This window comes from Trachinotus anak, unplaced genomic scaffold, assembly GCF_046630095.1.
Source record: "Trachinotus anak isolate AG129_WGS33_773 ecotype Australia unplaced genomic scaffold, CSIRO_AGI_Tana_v1 ptg000020l, whole genome shotgun sequence".
Taxonomy (NCBI): Eukaryota; Metazoa; Chordata; class Actinopteri; order Carangiformes; family Carangidae; genus Trachinotus; species Trachinotus anak.
In genome coordinates, this window is record NW_027273871.1 from 1,686,205 (window position 1) to 1,706,309 (window position 20,105).

Here is a 20,105-nt window from a genome sequence, read left to right on the forward strand (position 1 = left end):
AGTCAGCTGATCTTAGCACAGTTGCAGTTCATAGTACAGCGTGGTTTAAGGCTCACAACAACATTAAGGCTCAGAGATGGCAGTTAGAGTAATCCTGCCCCATTTTTAATCCAGAGGTCACAGTGTTGAATGAACAGGGCCACATCTATGAAGCCAATGGGGCTCCATTTTCAAAGTGGTCTTAACCTTTAAGCTACTTTGCCATCCCAGGTGGATGTATGAGAAGCAAATCCTTCATTATACTGCATGGCTGTAAACATCTTCATTATAGTCACGTAACAGGCAGCACAACATCCACTAACCAGCTCGCCTTGCCTGATTATATCATCTGTATCGTATTTTTTTTTTTCTGCCTCCGTGTGGAACAATATTTGTCATAGATCTTGATTGGGTCCCCAGCCGCTCCCCTCCTCCTGCTTGTGTAACCGGTTGCCTCCACTGTCTCCCCACTGAGGCTGCCTTTTTCCTGTTGTGCGCAACACAAACATAAGCAGTGGTGAGATCAGATCTCTAACCACGCTGCAATGTAAAAAAAAAAAAAAAAACAACAGCAAAACAAAAGGAAACCACTATAGATGCATGTTACATAATGGAAACACAGACAGTCTAAGTTTGTGTGATAATTTAATAATCTTTGGTACTTTAATCTTTTCTTAAATGTGAATGGAGATGACTTTGCCTAATGTCCATACAGATTACAGGAACTAGGGCATCCTGTTGGCTTAGTAGTCCAAGGTGCATTCTCTGTTGAATCAACTCTGATAATTATTGAGGCCACAGTGTTGCAATACAATAAATGCACTGTATTGTAAAGTTTAGACAAAATAGTAATTATAATTAACTACAATGAAACACCACTAACTGCCTCAAAACAGCCATAGAGCTGAATACACACCTTTCCAACAGTGTCTGAACATAAGGTGAAGATTGCAGGCAGGACATCATTTTGCGGGGATGTTGCATTGTATTGTATTATACAGGATTGTATGGTGTCATGTCTGTCTGTTTGTAATCTCTAATGTGTCTGCTCTTTGCACTAAATCTTGCAAACTTCAGTGTCTATTGCTTTTTTCTACAGGGTGTGCTGGTTTTATAACGTGTGTGATTTCTTTGTGTGTTTTTGGGTGTAAACTGCCAGAGGACTCGTTTATGTTTAGTGTTGAACATGCATGTAGACCTGCATCCATCCCTGTCACCGCGTGCCGCTTCTTTCCCAAACAGGCCTAGAAAATGCGGTGTGTGTATGTGTGTGTGCATGCGTGTGTGTGGTAATAATACCCCTGGTTGTTTCTGTCCTGTGCCATCTGGTAAATTCCAGCACAGAGGGCGTTTTAGCTTGCCAGCCGTCTCTATCTGTATGCCTTTCTCTCGCTCGCTCTCTCGCTCTCTCTCTCGCGCACACACACACACACATACATGTAGACACATTTTGTTTTTCTACACACACATGGCATCACGTGAGTTATGACTGGAGGGCAGTGCTCTTTTCTGGAGGAGAAAAGGAAATGCAGTGTGGTGAATGTAACTGCTATCTTGCAGCCATTCCTTCTCCTTTTCTCTCTCTGTATGATCCATCAGTTTTTCCTTTAAATTGCTGCTAAGACTTTATAGCACCTGAGGAAAGGGACAGAGACAGTAATGGTTTTTGGAACCTCATTATCTGCAGCATTGTGCTGTTCTTCCTCTGTGGGGTGAAAACATGTACAAAACAACAACATCTTGTCAGGGACTGAGGAACAGAATCAGATATACAAGGCAACCATGTTCTCCCACATAATGGATTTAAAAGGTTTTCTCAACTCACAGAAACATGTACCGTTAATTTTTCTTACCCCGGACCCACACCACAAATAAAACTGCACTTTCCCCTGGCAGCAGTGGCATTAAACACAGGATAGATATGCTAATGGCATGTTGGGCTGAGGTTCATTTACCCGTCTCAATCAAAACCTTTACCTGCATAGGTAGGAAAAGAAAATGATTTAAGGGCTGCAATTCATAATTATTTCCATTATTGATTACCTGATTTTTTTATTATTATTATTATTTAGTATAGACTTGTAAGAAAATAATAAAAACTTTCATCACAGTTTCCCTACCTCCTTCGTCCTACCAAAATGTGGCAAAATTTCTGCCCAAAGATATTCAATATAAAATAATATAAAGCTGAATGAAGCAACAAATACTTACACTGGAGAAGCTGGAACCAATGAGGGATCAGCATTTGGGTTAGTAAATGTCTTAAATGGTTAATCAACTATCAAAATTACTGCCTTTGATTAATTGACTAATCATTTCAGCATTACTTCACTTTGCCACAAGGCTTATTTTTAATTATCTGTGTCCAGCTGTGAATGTAAAAATACATGGAATCTATTTACCTGTTAAGAAGAAACAGGTTTCAGTGTCCTAGACCTTGATTTTAGATGCACAGATAAAAAACAAACAGGAAAAGCTAGTGCTTGGAGATGACAACCTGAAAGGTTACAAATCAAGCTAATCCTGACTGCGGGGCATCAACTATGCACTGCTGGGGGGACCACCTAGGAAAGAGGATGGGGGTGGGTGTGTGGAGACAAGGCAAGGCAGAGGTCACTGCAAAGTAGGTTGTTCTCTTGGGAGGGAGGGGGAGAACAGCATGGGGATGCTTTATTTGACTGCAGGGTTTTCACATAGCGGGGGTCAGGAAAACACGGGGGGAGGAAGCCACATTGGTGAAACACCCTGTGATGGAAGTGAAGGAGAGGAGGAGGAGGAGGAGGAGGCGTGAACAGACAGGGCTGCTTCAGACCAAATGGCGGGACGAAGGAGGTAAAGGACAGGAGGTCCTTTCATCAAAGCCTTCATCGGGGATCATCAACCCTCTGTGTGGTCCCCTCACACCAGCAGCATGCCGACATGTGGCATGTTGGCCTTTGGGTTTGTGTGTTTGCTGGTGGCTGAACAGCAACTCAGCAAATGATGTCCATTTCTGGAAACTTAACTGCACAGAAAGAAAACTCAGCTCAGATTAATACAGAATTAAAACTCAAACACTACAGCTCTCGTGTTTTCTTTCAGTTTCACTTTCTGTTCAACAGTAGTTTGTTGCATTTTAATGTAAAACAAAAATGAAAGTCAAATTCTGTAGTTTGGTTTCCGTTTTTGTTTCTGCCTCCCAGCCAGCAGTCAATTTTCCCTCCATTGAGAAGACACAAAGGACCAGATGTAACCATCATTGCGCTCATAAATTAGGGTAGGGTACATTTTGAACACAGAGAACATCATGCAACTCTGCACTGTGCTGTGAAAAGAGAGAGAGTTGCAAAGTGAAAAACAGGCTTGGACTTCAGAAGGAAGGTTGCGTTAAAGAACTAGTCCATAATATGATGTGTTGTTCATTACGTAGTTGTTTAGAAAGGCCACACTCGAAGGCGGAGTGAAAAGGGGAAGATACAATATTAATATGTTGCAGTCAATTGGACACATGAAAAGTGAAGTTCAAGCTTACTCGTCTACACTGCTGGCCAGTCGCTGTGTGAAGGGGAAGTGAATGACAGACTGTCCATTTCAGGAAGTCACAGAAATTCTGACTGTAGGAAAGAAGAGTCAGGAAGGTTTTTTGATGCTATTCAACCACTCGACAGATCTTTAGCACCGTCCATATTGTCCCTTTCCAGAGCCAGAACTATCTTGAGAACAGTTTCAAACAGCTTGTTCAAACAGTTTGTATTTGGAGAAGAAGGCGGATCAATTCTTATCAAGTCTTTTCAGCTCCAGAGGTGCTTTCTCTAGCTAACCTTCTGACTCCCAGGTGAATCAGGGAAAGCATAATCTCGCATTATTTCTTTTCATTGTTTTCAGTCAACCGTGACAACCCCCGTTACATATTTATTTCACTGTTCAGCACCTTGTCGCTCTCCTGCCTTGTGTTTCACTGGGAGAGAGGGACAGACAGTCTAGACGCTGACAGAAAGATTAGAGGAGAATCGATTGAAGCACACAAGAGCAATTTCACGTCCCGGCCCACAGCTTCAGTAGAGCCTCAGCGGCCCCACTGGCAGGCATCTTGAGTGTGTCCGCAAATATTTGTGTGTTAATGCATGTGCACACGTGTGTGGATGTAAAGCGCCAATTAGTTGGTGGATAATCGAAAAGAACTAAGTGGATTTCACCTCCTTATTCACATTCATGGTTCTTCTTCACGCCGTTTCTCTCTCTCTGACCTTCATTGTTCCCTCTCTGAATCCTCTTTGAGTCTGTCTCCGTTCCCTCTCGTGCTCTCTCATTTCCTCCCTGGGTCCCTTGGGCTTGCCTGCAGAAGCGTCAGCGTTTCCTCTGTCGTCCTTTAACATCAGACCTCGCCGTCACTGTCATGGCGTCTGTACAGCATCAGCACTTTGGTGGCGATGTGTAATACAGGGCTCTGCAGATCTTCGTAGTCTTTTTCCCCTCCTCTAACTGTTAAATGTTATGTTGTTTTTGTGTTTTCATGTCACACAGTCCGTGTCTGTTTCATTTCTCGCTGTCTGAATGTGTTTATTGGGGTTTTGTTCTCCCTGATGAGATGAGGACAGCGGAGCCTGATGGTGGGATATCTTCAGCCCAAAACTGCTACAGATGCTTATAGACACTTGGAAGTAAAGCAGTGGAGATGAAACCGTCACCTTTCTCTTAGACTTTTATAACGTCTCCTTACTACTACTTGTGTTGACTGTCAGTAGGTTTTTATCCGACAGACAAATGAGCGGGAAGAGTCGAGGCGCTGCCATTCACTGGGATCCAAGAACAGGTCAATTTGAATGATATGTCCCACGCTTGCAGCAGCACGTCGGGGTGATGACGTGTCATTAATCACAGCAGCTAATTAATCATCAGAGAGTAATTTTAGTTTGGGCAGAGCTGAGCACGGCAGTTGCATTCTTTATAATGAACAATAACTGACAGCGTGTGTATATGTTTGTGTATGTTTTGTTAAACGGTTGCTAGTGGCGTGCAGCTTCATACCTGTGGCTGTGCTTTAGCACACGGGCACACTGTAATGTCAACCACTGTGTGGTGGGAAGTGGGATGTGTTTTCATTGATGCTGTCATGCAACTTGGTTCTGAGTGCAGAGAGTGTGTTTATATTTGTCTCAGTGATGTGCGTAGATTTGCAGTGAGACAGCGGCTTTATTTCCATTTGCACAGAGAAACAAGATGCACGCTCGCTGTCTTCTCTGGTGTCCAAGCCTATAAAACACGTAAGAATGAAAAACAGGAATACATGCGAAGGATAAAAACTGAAGAAAGAATAAGAAGAATAGTAAACAGTTCAGTTTAGATGCATATGAAAATTAAAACAGTGGAATCACAACAAGTGTTTGTGTCATACAGTCATGCAATCAGTTCCCAACATGAGAGTATTAGATTTGTGCAAGTGCAGCAGCTGGCATCTTTATGTCTCACAGATAATGTCAAAATGAGAACTTGTGGTGAGTGTTTCAACACAACAAAGTTAACCAGCTGTTCATCTCTTGAAACATCTTAACGTCATACCTGTTTTGTCAGTCACACAACAGGATGTAACGCTGAGACACAGGTTGTCAGGTTGATCCACGGGCACTGTTTTAGATGCTTAATCCACCTACATCTTACGAGACCTGGATGAAATGATTGATGCCAACTAAATTTCAAGCAGCAGGTTAGCTTAGCTTAGCATATAGACTGGAAACATGTAGACTGGCTCTGTCCAAAAATACACATTTTCAGCATCTCTAAAGGTCTAGGTTAGGCTAAGCTAACCGCTATCAGGCTCACCCAAAATATCAAACTCCTCTTTCTGCTGTCATTGAGTCCTTCAGTTAGTTCAGTTTTTCAGTGTCTGAGCTTTTCTCCACTCTTTATTTCCCCTTTAATACCTACACACTGTAACTATGGTTTTCCCATTGCTCAGGTTGTCTCTGTGGTAAAAGGGAAGAAGCATCAAAATGAGGGCAGCCAAAGATGTGAAAGCCAAAACAAGAGCCTTTGTGTAAATATTTAGGTGTGCTTGAACCTCTTCATCAGGCTAGCTAACACTGAATTGTGTAATACCATTGTCATCACACTGTTCTTGCTCTGTAACGTAGCACAGTAATGTTGGACAAAGCCAGCTTTGATCCGCTTGCTTCCACACACAGCATCCCATCAGTGTGCAGGGCGCCAGTGGGTAATGCAGGATAGTTTACTTCAGGTTTGGCTTGGCTCCTGTTTGTATAGCATGTTACTTCAGTTTGGCCCTGGGATGTTGAACAGCCATTTGGAAGTGTGAAGAAGAGAGACGTAGAGTGGAGGCAGTGGCAGGAGGCCGCCATGCGAGACAAACCTGAACCCAACCCTTTGTGACAGCTCTGATCACAGAGAGGAAGCGATAGGAGGAACGAGTGATCAAACGCACCTACCTGACGTCTGTCAGGAGAGAGGAATGTAGCCCTGGGCGGATGCGTGCGAGTTAAGCGAGGTGAGTTTTCAAAGAGACTGGGAGGGGGGATGACAGCATGAAAGGGAGCTCTACCTGTTTCTGGAGAGAGGAGAAGCAGCTGATGGATTAAAGGGTTATCTGCATGTTAACGTGGAGAAGGGAGTGATGAAGAGGGAGGACAGGAAGCAGAGAGCTGTCAGGTACAGTGCCGGCTGGAGCGCTGTTGTAACAGCTGATCATGCTCATGACAGGAAGGAGAGGGAGCGAAAAGAGGAGCAGAGTGGATTTGGCTATGATGAGGACGTCAGCATATCAAAGGACGGGTCTTTCTGAATGACAGTACAAAAGGACAAGGGCTTGGAGAGATATGAGCTACGATGAGGCACCTGAGTAATGAAACATACAGTGTGACTGATAGTAGTGAGTGCAGATAAAAGGAGAAGGGAGCACTTTCTCCTGGATCCAAAACTGCGGCAGGGAAATAGTGACAGCAAACCCAATACTTTAATGACACTAAAGGGTCAGAGTTAAACTTTGAGAAAAGAAGACATTAAAATGCAAAACTATTCAATATCAAATAATGAGTTTTCTGTAATAATTAAAGCGCACATTTTTAGGCCTTGCAGAAGAGCTATGGATGGAGGGCATCTTTACTTTACTGTGCAATTAATCTGCCACAGAATGTTTGATGCTATTGTGAAGAAAAGAAACCTTAATTTACAAACGCTATTAGACATTTAATGCGGCCATTAGCTGCCTTTGCCACAGGAAGTTAGCAAGCGGAACCAGAAAAGTGCAGAAAAGGTCTGTGGTGTTGGCTCTCACAACCTCTCTTACAGAAGATACTCTCTTTAATGATTAATGGCTGTAAAGAGTCCAACAGGAAGGAGCTCTGTGTTTTATGTCCACTCAACAGGCTACTCTGTTTGTACAGAGACAGGGAACCACAGGAAGGAAAACGCTTCTGGGTTTTAATTCCAGGCAAACAGGGTCACACATGTGGCTAGTTAGAGAGTTAGCCACTAAATATTAAAGCCTCATGATGCATTTCTGCTTTACAGACAATAAACCTACAATAACCGACTTTTTCGGCCACTTGTGGGCAGTGGAAACAAGTTGTGAACAAAACAGTGGCATCTAATCACCAGTGCAGAACATGTTAGCAAACAGTTGCTTCAACAGTCACAGAATAACAGTATAATTCCTTTAGAGTCGTGTTTCTGTCCACCTTTTAGCTCTGTTTTTGGTCTCAACAATCTCCGGAGGAAACATCTGGCTCTTTTGCTGCTAACTGAGAAACTGCTGTTTTACTTTGTTCGCCAGATAGTGGGCTAGTTCATCACTATCACTGAATGATCATGTCTGTGAAAACAGGAAGTCTGAATGCTGTTGATGGCGTTTGTTTGTTTTTTCTGAAACTGAGGCATGTACTGCAGTGAACTGACAATGGACTAACAATCAGCTAACAGTCATGGTTTGAGAGAGAGGTTCAGTTAGTGAACCTGGAACACAGGTACAAAAGTATGTCAACTCTCATTTTCCAACTACTTAAAAAAAAACTATTTTCTGATGTTTGCTCAATGTGGTTTTTGTCTATTGAATTCCTAAAATCGTTTAAATTTGAAACGTCCCTCATGTTTTGGAGGACAAGAAGAGCAGGAAAAAATCAGCTTTGACTGGACTCATTGTTAAATCATCTCAGGGCTGAGGTAGACTGATGCACCAAGAACTTTAGATGAATGGACTTTTGATTTAAAAGGCAGAAGAAAAGGACACTAAGTTCTATGCATGTGTCACATTTAACCTCCAGCTTAGAGTCTGCAAGAATATACATATTTCTACCTGATGAATGATAAAATAAATGTTCCTCACTAAGTTGTTGAAGGTGTTGAACCCACGTGTTCACTGTTGGTGCCAAGTTACTGAAGCTGATCAATGAAATGAAATGTGAAATTTGTAAAGCACTGTAGCATGTTAAAAAAAAAAATCTACCACGAATGCACTATACCCAGATGCCAGATGCCAGATCTTAATTGTGCTCCAGCAGACCTCTGACCTGTGGTCAGTTTAAAGGTGACATATTGCTTGTATTGGGATGGTAAGAGTGCAATAACACAAGATGTTCTCAGTTTTGGTTTGCTTAATAATTCATTTGACCATTTTTCTTGACAATTTCCAAACAGCAGCACTACACTGCAACGTATTTCTAAATATATACCATAAACCAAATGTATCCATCAGCAAGCTCGTGGCTCCCATACCATATCACCACATACTGAGAGTTCTGAGACAATTTTACGCAAACATAAGAAACAACGCATAGCTCTGTCTTCACTTTATCACTCCTGGTTTGTCTACAACAACCCCAGATCCCTAACGCATTATCCACAATCAGGCATTAGGGTAAAACCTAAATACAAAAAACTGAATATGAAATACAGCTTTCACGGCTTAATGAAGATTTCCATCAATGCCACATTTCATTAGTGTAATTTAAACTATCTGAAGCCGCCTGGCACAGACAACTTACAGAAAGAGATACTTCTTCAGTGTGACCAAAGGTACCAAAGCACATGTAATCCCATTAAAGACCTGTCTGTCTTGTTATGATATTATGGTGCGTTATTATTTTGTGCACCGAATGCATTATCACAGTCTGAGATGGCTTCCACTTAGTGTATATGCATAAAAACAGGACAAAACAGCACAGATGACTAACTAGCTCCCTGGTTACCACAAGTGTTGGCATGGTAACCAGCAGAGCATGACTGTAGGCATAATCAGGAGAGTTTCAATAAATCTTGAACAGTCAGGTTGCTTGGCTGCAGCTTTCTCTTTGTTTGCTTAAGAGCAAAAAAAAAAAAAAAAAAAAAAAGTGTCTCGATATGAAAGTTTGGAGAACGTGACCTGGCATGTGGTCGATGTACAGAATATACAAGTGGAACCTACAGGTAGCCAATGTTTTGCATGTGGTGCGAGCTGTGTGTTACCCGCTGTGGGTAAAGTAGGTCAAAACAAGGCATGACGCATTGGCCACCATAGATAAGTGCCCTATAAAGATTGTTAAGTTAATAATACACAAATTTCAGCTAGGTCAAGGTCCTACTGTTTATTCCTAGATCTTTACTGCACTGGAAAGGTCTGTTGCGTCCCTCAGCACTAGCAGATTGTAGATAGGCAGATTTTCGTGCTAAGCACATTTGGTTATGTGTTTTAACATCAAAGCTCTATTTAGGTAGCCTAGTAACCTTGTTTTGATTCCTAATGTGTTTTTTTTTTTTTTTTAATCAAATCAAATTTTTAATCCTAAATGGCACAAAAGCATGAGCGTAGTGTAACCCACAAGTTGCTGAAATGAAATTTTGAAGTTTGTATTTTCTGAAACATAACTAAGTGTAGTGAATTTCTTTGTAAAGAAATTCTGAAGCTGAACCTTTGCTGCTTTTATTTTGAAGACCCTCATCCCTCCCAGAATGAAAATAGCCAGCTGGTAGTCTCAGCTGGTACGTTTATCTTAAGTTAGTCATGTGTTAGGTTTTAAAATAAATATTACAGAGACCAAATTTTGAGGACAGAAAATGAAATCATCCAAAATAAGTTTGAGAAAGTGCCTAAAAACTGCAATAAAGTACTCCCCTCAACTCTTAGACACACACACCCACAGAGACTTTGAGATTACAAATCCTTGCCTTAGGCTTTGTTTCTCGTATCACACTATTATCAGTCAGCCACTGTTATGTAACCGCTCTTTCTGTGTGTATGTGTGCATACAAAGGAAGGAATGCGCACAAACAAACAAAAACAACTCTATTTATAAAATTCAATATGTCAAACTCAGAATTAGGCTATTTGACAAATCAAAAGAGTTTGTTTTCCTTGCAATTTTAACATCTGAGGAGTTGAGGCTGCAGCTCCTGAAACATGCATTCAGCCTTTTGTTACCTCATGTGCAGTGATTCTCCAAAAACACCCTTTTCAGTGTTTTTTAATTAAAGAACACAGTGGCTCTTTTATAGAATTTGTAAACTAATTGGAGCTAATAATTGCAGTATAATTTGCAATATCACAAAGAGCTTGCAAAGCTGTTTTATTTACTCAGTTTTGACTAATTAAAAATGGGAGAAGTGGCGTCGAGGCTGCTCTTTTACTTCTTTTTCTTAAGGCACAGTTTGTTTACATTTGGTCCAACAAGCCACAAATAGCCTGTTATAGTATGTCTGCTCTTTTGTAGCTGTTAATATTCATTGAAATTCAGAGCAGTGCCAGAAAGAAAAGTGCCTACAAGTAATTATCAATAAAATCAGCGACTGATAATTCATGTGGGATTTGTGTAGTCAAAGTGCTGTGTAGCTACATTCTTGAGTTTACAGTCAAATTTTCTCCAGATTTAATGGCCGAGTCAAAGCGGTCGGCCCCTGGATCCAGCTGGCTTACTTTAAACAGACCACAGTGGGGCTAATCACCCACCTTCTCTCTTAAATTCATTCATACAGTTAGGAATCCACTCTGACAGCAGTGGCTAACCTTACTGCGCAGACAACATATAAAGTTGCTCTAATATATTCCCACAGGAAGACTTCCCACTCTGTAATTTGTTGACTGCTGCAGTGGGTCTAAGGAGCAGCAGTGCTCTTTAATGCTGTTATAAACACAAGCATAAACATACACATACACATGCGCACACACACACACACACACTATCGCCATGAGAACGAGTAGAGAGCGGTACTCAAGGAGGAATAATTATAGATGCCATTGAATTTCCTGCTCTCCATCGTGTACAAACAGTGTTTAGCCAAGAGGGTTTGCTTACTTCACATGTTTGCACCATAGCACTGCTTGGCTGGCAGCAGGGTCACATTATTGTAGTGTGTCTGAATGTCTGGTCTGAAGAGGAGGCTTGACAAGCAGGGAGCTGTGTCACCAGTTCTGTGTACAAGTAGCCTGTTTTGTTTTTTGATTATTTTCAGAGGTAGCCAGGAATAGAAGCTGCTGCACCAGGATGTCTCAGCATTTTGATACTAGAAGTCACAAATGCTTTCACATCCTCACACTTGGGGAAGTGAAACGCTCGGTATGTTGCTTTTTGCACATTTCCACCTGCTCTGCAAACTGGCAATGACTTCATACAGCTGATTCTTTGAGAGGAAATGCTTTGCGTATGCATGAGTGACTGACAGTTTGTCTGCAGATGTGTGTACGTCCTGTACTGTATATGTATGTTTATGTTTACCTGGAGCTATTGTGTTTGTTGCAGAGAACAGATTGTAATTGAATATACTTCCCTGAGCTGGCTGTGAAACCACATTACTAGTCCCCTTTGCGGAAGAGAGTCCAGGGAGATGGCTCAGTGACCCTCAGGGAGGGGGGGTGGGGTTAAGCAGCAAGAGCTTGATTCAGTTAAAATCAGAACCATAATAAAGGGGGATGCATGGAAAGAGAAGAAAAATTGACAGCAAAAGCTCTCCCTAAATTAATGGAAAATCCAACCTTGACGTGTCGTGGTAAGGTGCTGTTCTAACACGAGCTGCCAGGACACTTTTAAAGTCTCTGGACTGCGCTGCAGGGATGAACACCATCCTTTTAAAAGATATTCCCTCATTTGGTTTGTTAATGATGATGGAGGATGGTGTCTCCATTAGGTTTTTCCTTTGATTTGTCACATGTCACTAGGGAGAAAATGGAGCGAGAGAGGGAAAGCAAAGATGGGTGGAAAAGGGGGCGAGAAGCAAATACAGAGAATGAAAGTCATGGGGGTTAACGATAGGCGGAGAAAGGCTGAGTTTACCCTGTTTAACTGATGCTAGCTCAGTGCCTGTTGTTGTTCTGTCCTTGCACATTCCTCCACTGTATATATTGTGCAGCAAGAGAGATTGACAGAGTGGGGGAGAGAGAGACAGAGTGAAACAGACAGAGCGAAGGAGGGGATGCAGAGATTGCTGCAAGGAGAGGAAGACAATATGATGTGACACAATGGAAAATGGGCAGGAAGGAGGAGGAGGAGGAGGGGTGGGGGGTGGGGGTGTAAAGCTATCTTGTAGGTGTTATCAGGTTAAGCCACCCACCACTGGCTGTCGCCATGGAGACACCATGGTAACGACCAGGTGTTCAACCAGGAAGGAGAAAAGACCTTGCTTGTGTAAAGGTGCTTCCTCTGCGTGGCTCTTCATCATCATCTGCCTCAGTCACAGTGTCAGTCTCAGGTATTGTCTCAGGGTGCATGTACGTGAAAAACACACAGCAGATATAATAACATACATTTTCCACTCAGTGAATATCACTCATCATATTCTGTCTGTGTAGTTAAAAGTGTCCCTGGTGGTTAAACCCGTCCCTTCATAAATGCAATGTAAGAAGTGCAAACACACACACACACACACACACACACACACACACACAAACACACACATATACATTTATACATATAAATATTCTGTGTGTGAATGTGTTTGCCTAGTTTTGTACATATGTCTGTGTGTGTATATGTGTCTGTATGGCTCCTCCACGCCTAAACCTATAAGCTGATTTGATAACGTGCTTACAGAGATCTCTGTTTCAATCCGTTGGTGTTAGCTCTGTTACATCACTGCAGCAGGCTCTGAGTGTGAGTATGTGTGTATACGTATACGTGTGTGTGTGTGTGTGTGTGTGTGTGTGTGTGTGTGTGTGTGTGTGTGTGTGTGTGTGTGTGTGTGTGTGTGTTGCTCAGCTGAGTAGGTTTGGTGGTGGGGGGTTGTAGACGCTCGGCACATGGAAACACACTGGCAACAATGACACACACGTGCTTGTGCCATGCGCAAGCACTGCAGGCCAGACACACAAATACAGTAAGCAAAGGCAAACACACACACACACACACACACACACACCACGGACCTTTGCTCTGGCTCTTAAAGGCACACTATACCACTGCTCAACACACGTCATGCCAGCTGAGCGATAACGCCTGATCTGCCTCCTAATGCCACACATTTTAATAGACATTCAAATTAATGGTTGCAAATGCAAAACATCTCACTGACTTCAGTTTACTTCTGTATTTGGCTGATTCAAGGCGAGAGACGAGCAACGAGACGTTGTACTTAGCAACACATATCTGTGTCTCTCCACTTTTGTGTATTTATTCCCAGCGAAGTCACACCAACGAAATGTAACAATAACATTTTTCTCTCTGTCTTAATTGATTGTTGGCAATGTTTAAAGTGATATTAAAACAGTGAGGAAAAGCAACACACATTCTGATTGTTGGGTTGATGATAGTTATGTTTTGGGCATTGGAAATAACTTGAATTATTTAGACGGAGTTGGATACTGTTGATGCTCATATACTTTGTGGTGTGTAATGATTGTAAGTCTTTGACCTTTGATCAAATCACTGCTCGTCGTTCATTCACAGTATTTTAAAAATGTTTGATTTTCATCGCTGGGAAATAATGATAATGGAACAGCCAGAAAACAGTGAAGTATCCGGAAAATAGCTGCGCCCTGTGAGAGAGAATGATCCAGTTCGATAGGTGTCAGTACAGAGACGCTGCTCAGCTGAAGTTCACTCACCTCCACCTCTCACTGAAGAGTTTACTCCAGTCTGCGATGCCCTCATCTTTCCACCCATCTCCTCATTTAAAATGAGCATTTTTCCCAAATTTTTTGTATAAAACGGCAACATAATTTAGCAAGATAAATGGGGTGTAATTCTGTTTGCGGTCCAGAAATGTGTAAGAATTTGTGTTTTTATCAGGATTTGGGGGGTTTTGCCTCTTACTGTAGTTTGTTGTCCTCTAAATGTTCTCTGAACTTTGATATTTGTTCTTTTCTGGCTGTCAGTATTCGTGGAAATACTCATTATGTGCGGGGTATCTCATGTCTGTAGGTTTCAGTAATGTTAATCTTAAGGAGACACCATAATGACCTGCTGAAGTGTCCTTGAGTGAGACACTGGTTCCCTACCAGCTCCAGAGGTGCTGTTCAGTAGCTGACTCTGACCCCTGACCTCTGTGTAAAGGGGACAAAGGAAAGAGGACTGGCCTACTGGGAACAAGAGTCTCACAGCATTGGTCATTTATTGTTATACTTGGCTGTCACCACTGACTACTGGGGTGAGCTGTTTGGGGCAGGGTGCACACTTTACCAGCCTTCAGTATTTCACCAGCTAATTGTACATGTTTTGTGGGCTGTTTTACACAGTGACAGTCAAGTTTGGTTGTGTTGAAATTACAAAGATACTCAGTCTCATTCAGAAATAATACCAAGCCAAGCCTGCAGACGGTTTTATTATAGTAGTCCTATCCAGGAAATTAAAAAAGAAAATAAAAAAAGAATGGCAGTGAAAATGTTATTTGGAAAATGCAGTTATCCCTCTGAGTATAAATGAAGAAAACCAGATGACCAGATGACAAAATGTGCACACGGCCTTTAATTTGTGTTGCACCGAGGAAACATTTTAGTCACACGATGAATATAACATGATGAAGTTTAAAGAGTTGTACAGGCAGGAGAGTGAGGCAAAGCAAATTGCTGGCTGGTGAGTGGTTTTAGGTGAGAAGGTGGCAGACTGCCGGTCAGTGACAGACTTAGGAACCAGAGAAGAGAAAACAGAGTTAGAGGGAGAGAAAAAGTGAAGAGGAAGTTGAGGAGACAGATGGGAGCTGATCCTGCGGAAAGACGCTCCTCAGGGTCCTCATATCCTTCTCCGGTTGCCTGTGAAATAACTTTTGTGTGCTTCCTGATTCCACTGTGTTTAATGTGATATGTGTGGACAGTTGTTTTTGTTATATTCCATTTAACATTTCCAAGTGTTTCTCATATACAGTTTTAACATACCTTCCTTTTTTTTTTTTTTTGTCTGTGTTGCAGATAAACCTGCGGCTTATCTTAGTCAGTGGGAAGACGAAAGAGTTCCTCTTCTCTCCCAATGACTCGGCTGCAGACATTGCCAAACACGTCTATGACAACTGGCCGATGGGTAAGCGTTCAGATACTGCAGTGACTGGCAACGCTAGCTGATAAAGAAGTGGCAGCAGTTACAGAAGCATGTGCAGTCACATGGTGAAGATAATGAAAAAGTTCCTCTGTGCTGAATAAAATCATCCTGGAGTGATGGAGCCATTTCTTTTTTCTTCATTATAACTGTGAAATAATGTAGTAGTGGAGTAAAATGGACAATATTTCCCTTTGTTATGCTGTGGAGTCAAAGTAGCATGAAATAGAAATTACACAGTCAAGTGCATGTACCTTTAAATTGTGTTTACATACAGCACTTCCTTGAGTTATTGTGCTTAGTTACGGTCCACCACTGATAGTGGGCAAAAAACATTACTGCAGCTTTAATGCGACAGCAGGAAGTCAACAGAGATATGTATAGGGTTGACAGTTTGTTGGCCAAAGGCAGCAGTGATTACTCAATAATTACCAAGCATTTCTCTTGATATCATTATGCTGTGATTTTCACTGAAACATTCAGATTTACACAGTAACAAAATCTGTTGTTTATCGCATTGAATCAGATGGTCAAACCAAATCTCAAATTTCTACATCCTGCTTTGACAGATATCAACAAGATTCAACTTATCAATTATTTAGGTACGCTGCTATGAAAACTGTTCAGATGCAGTTACATGCTAAAAGTAATAGTGGTGAGTTCATGTTGTGTCCATGTGAAATGTTGCTTGGTTCCTTTCTAGTTTTTATTGAGTACCTTTTTTCCAACATGGTTATTAAATATATACATTTCCCAAAGAAAGTATATAAGATTTATCGTGGCTGTGGGGCTGATTTCATTTTATTACCATAGTGGTCTCTGTCCTTGTGTATTAAGATGCACAAAGCATACCTGTCTCCAAGCTGCATGATTTATTATTTTATTTATTTTTTATGCGCTTGTGTGACTAGCATGTCTGCTTCACATTAACTGCAAAATGTAAACTACCAGATTTTGGTATGCAGTCTTTGACATGCTTAATGAAGCATTTACTGTTTCCCCACATTCTGAACATTGATAACTTAGACCCATATCGTGTTGTTTTGTAATTAATCACATTATTACATAAGCACAGCTGCAGTATGTTTGCACAAGTGCTAATTGCTAATTTAGCTGCTAATGCACTTGGAAACCAGATGATCTAACTTATCTTGGCTGTGTTGTTCTATAACGAAGATAAAGGCAGTGGAGGAGCTGTACTCTGTTTCCAAACCCACCGCTAATTACTTACATGTAGGTCTGTATAGCAGTATGAGAATGTGCAAATCTTTGGTGAAGGGTAATTAGATCGCTCTCCTCCTTTCAGCCTGATTATCACTGCATACAGGAATGTTGGATTGCAGTGCAGCCACCTCCTTTCTATAATACAACCACTCCCTAAGTGCTGCTACACCAGTGTTAGAATTCATTTGATACCGCCGACCTTATACCACCTTAAGATCTGAACAGAGTGCAGCCTTTTCCCACGGTGCTGTGAGTGTAGAGCGGTTCGGGAGAAGCCCACCCTGCGTGAAAATCTATAAATTATACTGAAGGAATCCGATTCTTCTCCACAAGAGGAGTTTTCCTTTCTGTCCTGTCAGTTTCAGAGGTGTTCCTCCCAGACAACAGATCCGAGCCCTGTGAGACCCAGAGCAGGCGTTCAGTCAGCACCAACACCCTCTTGTTTAGCTGGAGACAAACATCTGGCGGCCAGACTCTGCTGCTGTGCACCCCCCAACCCCCACCCCACCCCCCTTCCTGCTGTTTTCTCTCTCATTTAATGCCGTCACTTTTGTCTCCAGCTCTTCCCCAGCCACACCTTTTCTTCTCTCGCTCCGACTCTTTCTCACATTCTGTAGTGAATCCCGCAAAGCCCACATATTATACATTCTGCATGTAATAATCTAAAATAAAGGCCATGAATGTCTTAAAATATCTTGACTGCGGTTGCTGGTGGTCATTCTTTCCACGATGCAATGACAGATTTCTTTTCATTATACTGAATGTCTGAGATTGACGCAGAACGTAGTAGCTTTTCATCATATCTGCTCCGCTGAACTGAGGTTGGAGCTCCTTAACAACTACATTCCTTGTGTCCTTTTCTAAAGTGGTCGTCCAGAGTGTGGGAACCTTCATTAACTATGTTCAGTCAGAAACTGACTTCATTTATTGTGGTTTTTAAAGCAAATTCAGTCACAGGGAGCAACAAAAAGGTCGTGAAATGTTCTTTAACCTGCATGTTCTCAGTTGGTGTTTTATAGACGATACAATAATAATAATGATGATGGTGGTGCTTTATGGGAAAGAGGTAAAATTAATGTGGAAATTTAGTCTAACTTTCAGTGACATTGAGGAGGAAGACAAAGAAGGATGAGCAGGATATATGAAGATTTCCACTGATATTTCTCCACGTTGACTTTTCTCTTTAACTCCTTCTTTCCATCTCCCTCTGTCCGTTTTTTTCCTTTCAGACTGGGAGGAAGAGCAGGTCAGCAGTCCTAACATCCTGAGGCTGATCTACCAGGGACGCTTTCTACATGGCAACGTAACACTAGGAGGTGAGAAAACACAGAAAGTACACCTCCCCTCCCAAAGAAAAAAAAAAAAAAACACTTATGTGCTCATAGACATACACACAAAATCACAGCAGTGTGTTGCTGGAAAGTTCTTTGCTGTTCTCATCCTTTTCCTGAGCCGCAGAACAGAGGTACCTCAGTGCTCTGGACAAGCCTGCTTTGACGGAGAGAGGGAGGAGAGAGGAAATACAGAAAAAGAGGGGAAAGAGACTGGTCAGGAAAGGGGCAAGGCTGGCGTTGGAGGAGACCTCAGGCAGCACAAAGAAGAGGCAGAAAGGGAGGGGGGTGTGAAAATGAATGCCATAAGTGAACAGAAAAGAGAAGATGTCTTCTTTTACAGCGGCTCTCTTCACTCCCCCCTGGCTTTTAGGCCTTTTCGTCTACTTAACCCAATTTTGATTTGACTGGTGGTTTGTGTGGTTAACGGGGTTATTGCCGTCCCGCTATCACGCTTTCACACCCATCCCATTACTGCCACCTATCTGATGATTCTCTTATCGTTGATTTATCGCAGAGACAGAATCCTCCTAAAGTCCAGCCAAAACTCCCAGTGGTTTTTAAATGCAAACACAGACACCGCACACACACACACACACACACACACGAAGGGGTACATCACATGATTGAGTAAGTATTGCAGCAAAGAGATCATCTACAATTTAATGTGTGATTGTTAAGGTGCACATGCGGGTTTATTTAATCAAATATCACAGCAGGACTAGTGTTACATGATGTATTTCAAAGCATAAAATAGTTAGAGTAGAATGAATTTTACTCACCTACCTGGTAGCCATTGATTTCCTTACATTTTGGTATAAAAATAAATTGATAGACAGGTTTAGACAGGTAATCCATCACAGTGAACATCAGATGTTGTGTTTTTGTCCAAGTTACATTACTGTTATGTGGTAATGGAGATGAAAGTAGGACATGGCAGTGCAGTATGCTTGAAATCAATATTACAATATTGACAAGGATATTTTCTGACATTGATATGGCAAATACATGTGAAAAATTTTCCAATTTTCCAATTCTAATTTTATGTCCTGCATGTGATTAAAACCTTCCTGTGTGTAAAGTGAAAATGCCAATAGGTAATCATTGATTTGGACAAAATAAAAAAAAGCATGATTATGTCATGACAATATATTTTTGATTCTTATTTTCTCTCCTGATTTATCCCACACTGCTGTTCAAACTGAATTCATATGACATTTGTCATTTCTCCCAAGAATTTGCTGAGTGATTTAGTGACATACATTTCATGCAGTGGGAGACATTTTGACTTTCAGGAGCAGCCAGTCAGCCTGTGTGAAACAACTGACATTGTTCAAATGTTTGGTTTACATGAAGGTGCAGTCGTATATTTAGGCACCTTCAGCCACAGCTTATTATCTCATCATGCAGCATAAATGCAGTTAGTAGCTTTGTACCTATGATTCATTACCTTGACTCTTTATTCTCTCCAGTGTAGCATAAAATGTATTCTGCTATCTGAGAGAGTCGGGTGATAATGATGGCGAATGACTTTGTTAAGACACATACACTGTAGCTCACTGAATAACCTCTAACTCTCTGTCTGCCTCTCTCACTTTTCCCCTGCTAGCCCTCAAACTGCCCTTGGGGAGGACCACAGTGATGCATTTAGTTGCCAGAGAGACTTTGCCTGAGCCAAATTCCCAAGGTAACCAGCTCTCCGTCTCCCTTCTCTCCTTTCAGGCGGCCTTTTCACACTCTGAACAACTTTAAACGTTCTGCTCCCAGCCATTATTTATCTCTACACATGGCTTCTGTTTTAGGAAGAGCCACTGGTGCAAATAATTGGCCCCCCGAAGTGTATCCCCAAGATACAGCACATTGTGTAGAATACACAGCTAATATAAATCATATTAGGTGACAAGTCTCTTTTTTTTGTAATTGTGTAGTAAGAGGTGGTTTTATATAGAGACGGGGGGGCTGACTTCAGCTGTGGATTAGACCTAACAAATAGAGGTCAGATCATGGGTGTAGATTTGGGTGAGGACAGTAGGGACGTGTCCGAACCAATTTCAGGTCAGAGGTTTGTTTGTTTTCTGTAAAATGTTAGTTATTATGATAGAGAGTGAAAAATTGGGATATGGTGGATATGCCGCTAAGATCTGGCAACCTG

The 20,105-nt window shown here is 41.7% G+C and overlaps 1 protein-coding gene across 1 annotated transcript in view; it reads left to right on the forward strand.

Annotated features, from left to right (window-relative positions):
* ubl3a (ubiquitin-like 3a) overlaps window positions 1–20,105 on the forward strand; it is a 36,067-nt gene that overhangs the window by 11,844 nt on the left and 4,118 nt on the right. Inside the window, exons 2-4 of the mRNA XM_071505857.1 lie at window positions 15,275–15,383; window positions 17,852–17,938; window positions 19,563–19,640. Coding sequence (XP_071361958.1) covers window positions 15,275–15,383; window positions 17,852–17,938; window positions 19,563–19,640 — 274 coding nt within the window. The remainder of the gene's footprint in view (window positions 1–15,274; window positions 15,384–17,851; window positions 17,939–19,562; window positions 19,641–20,105) is intronic.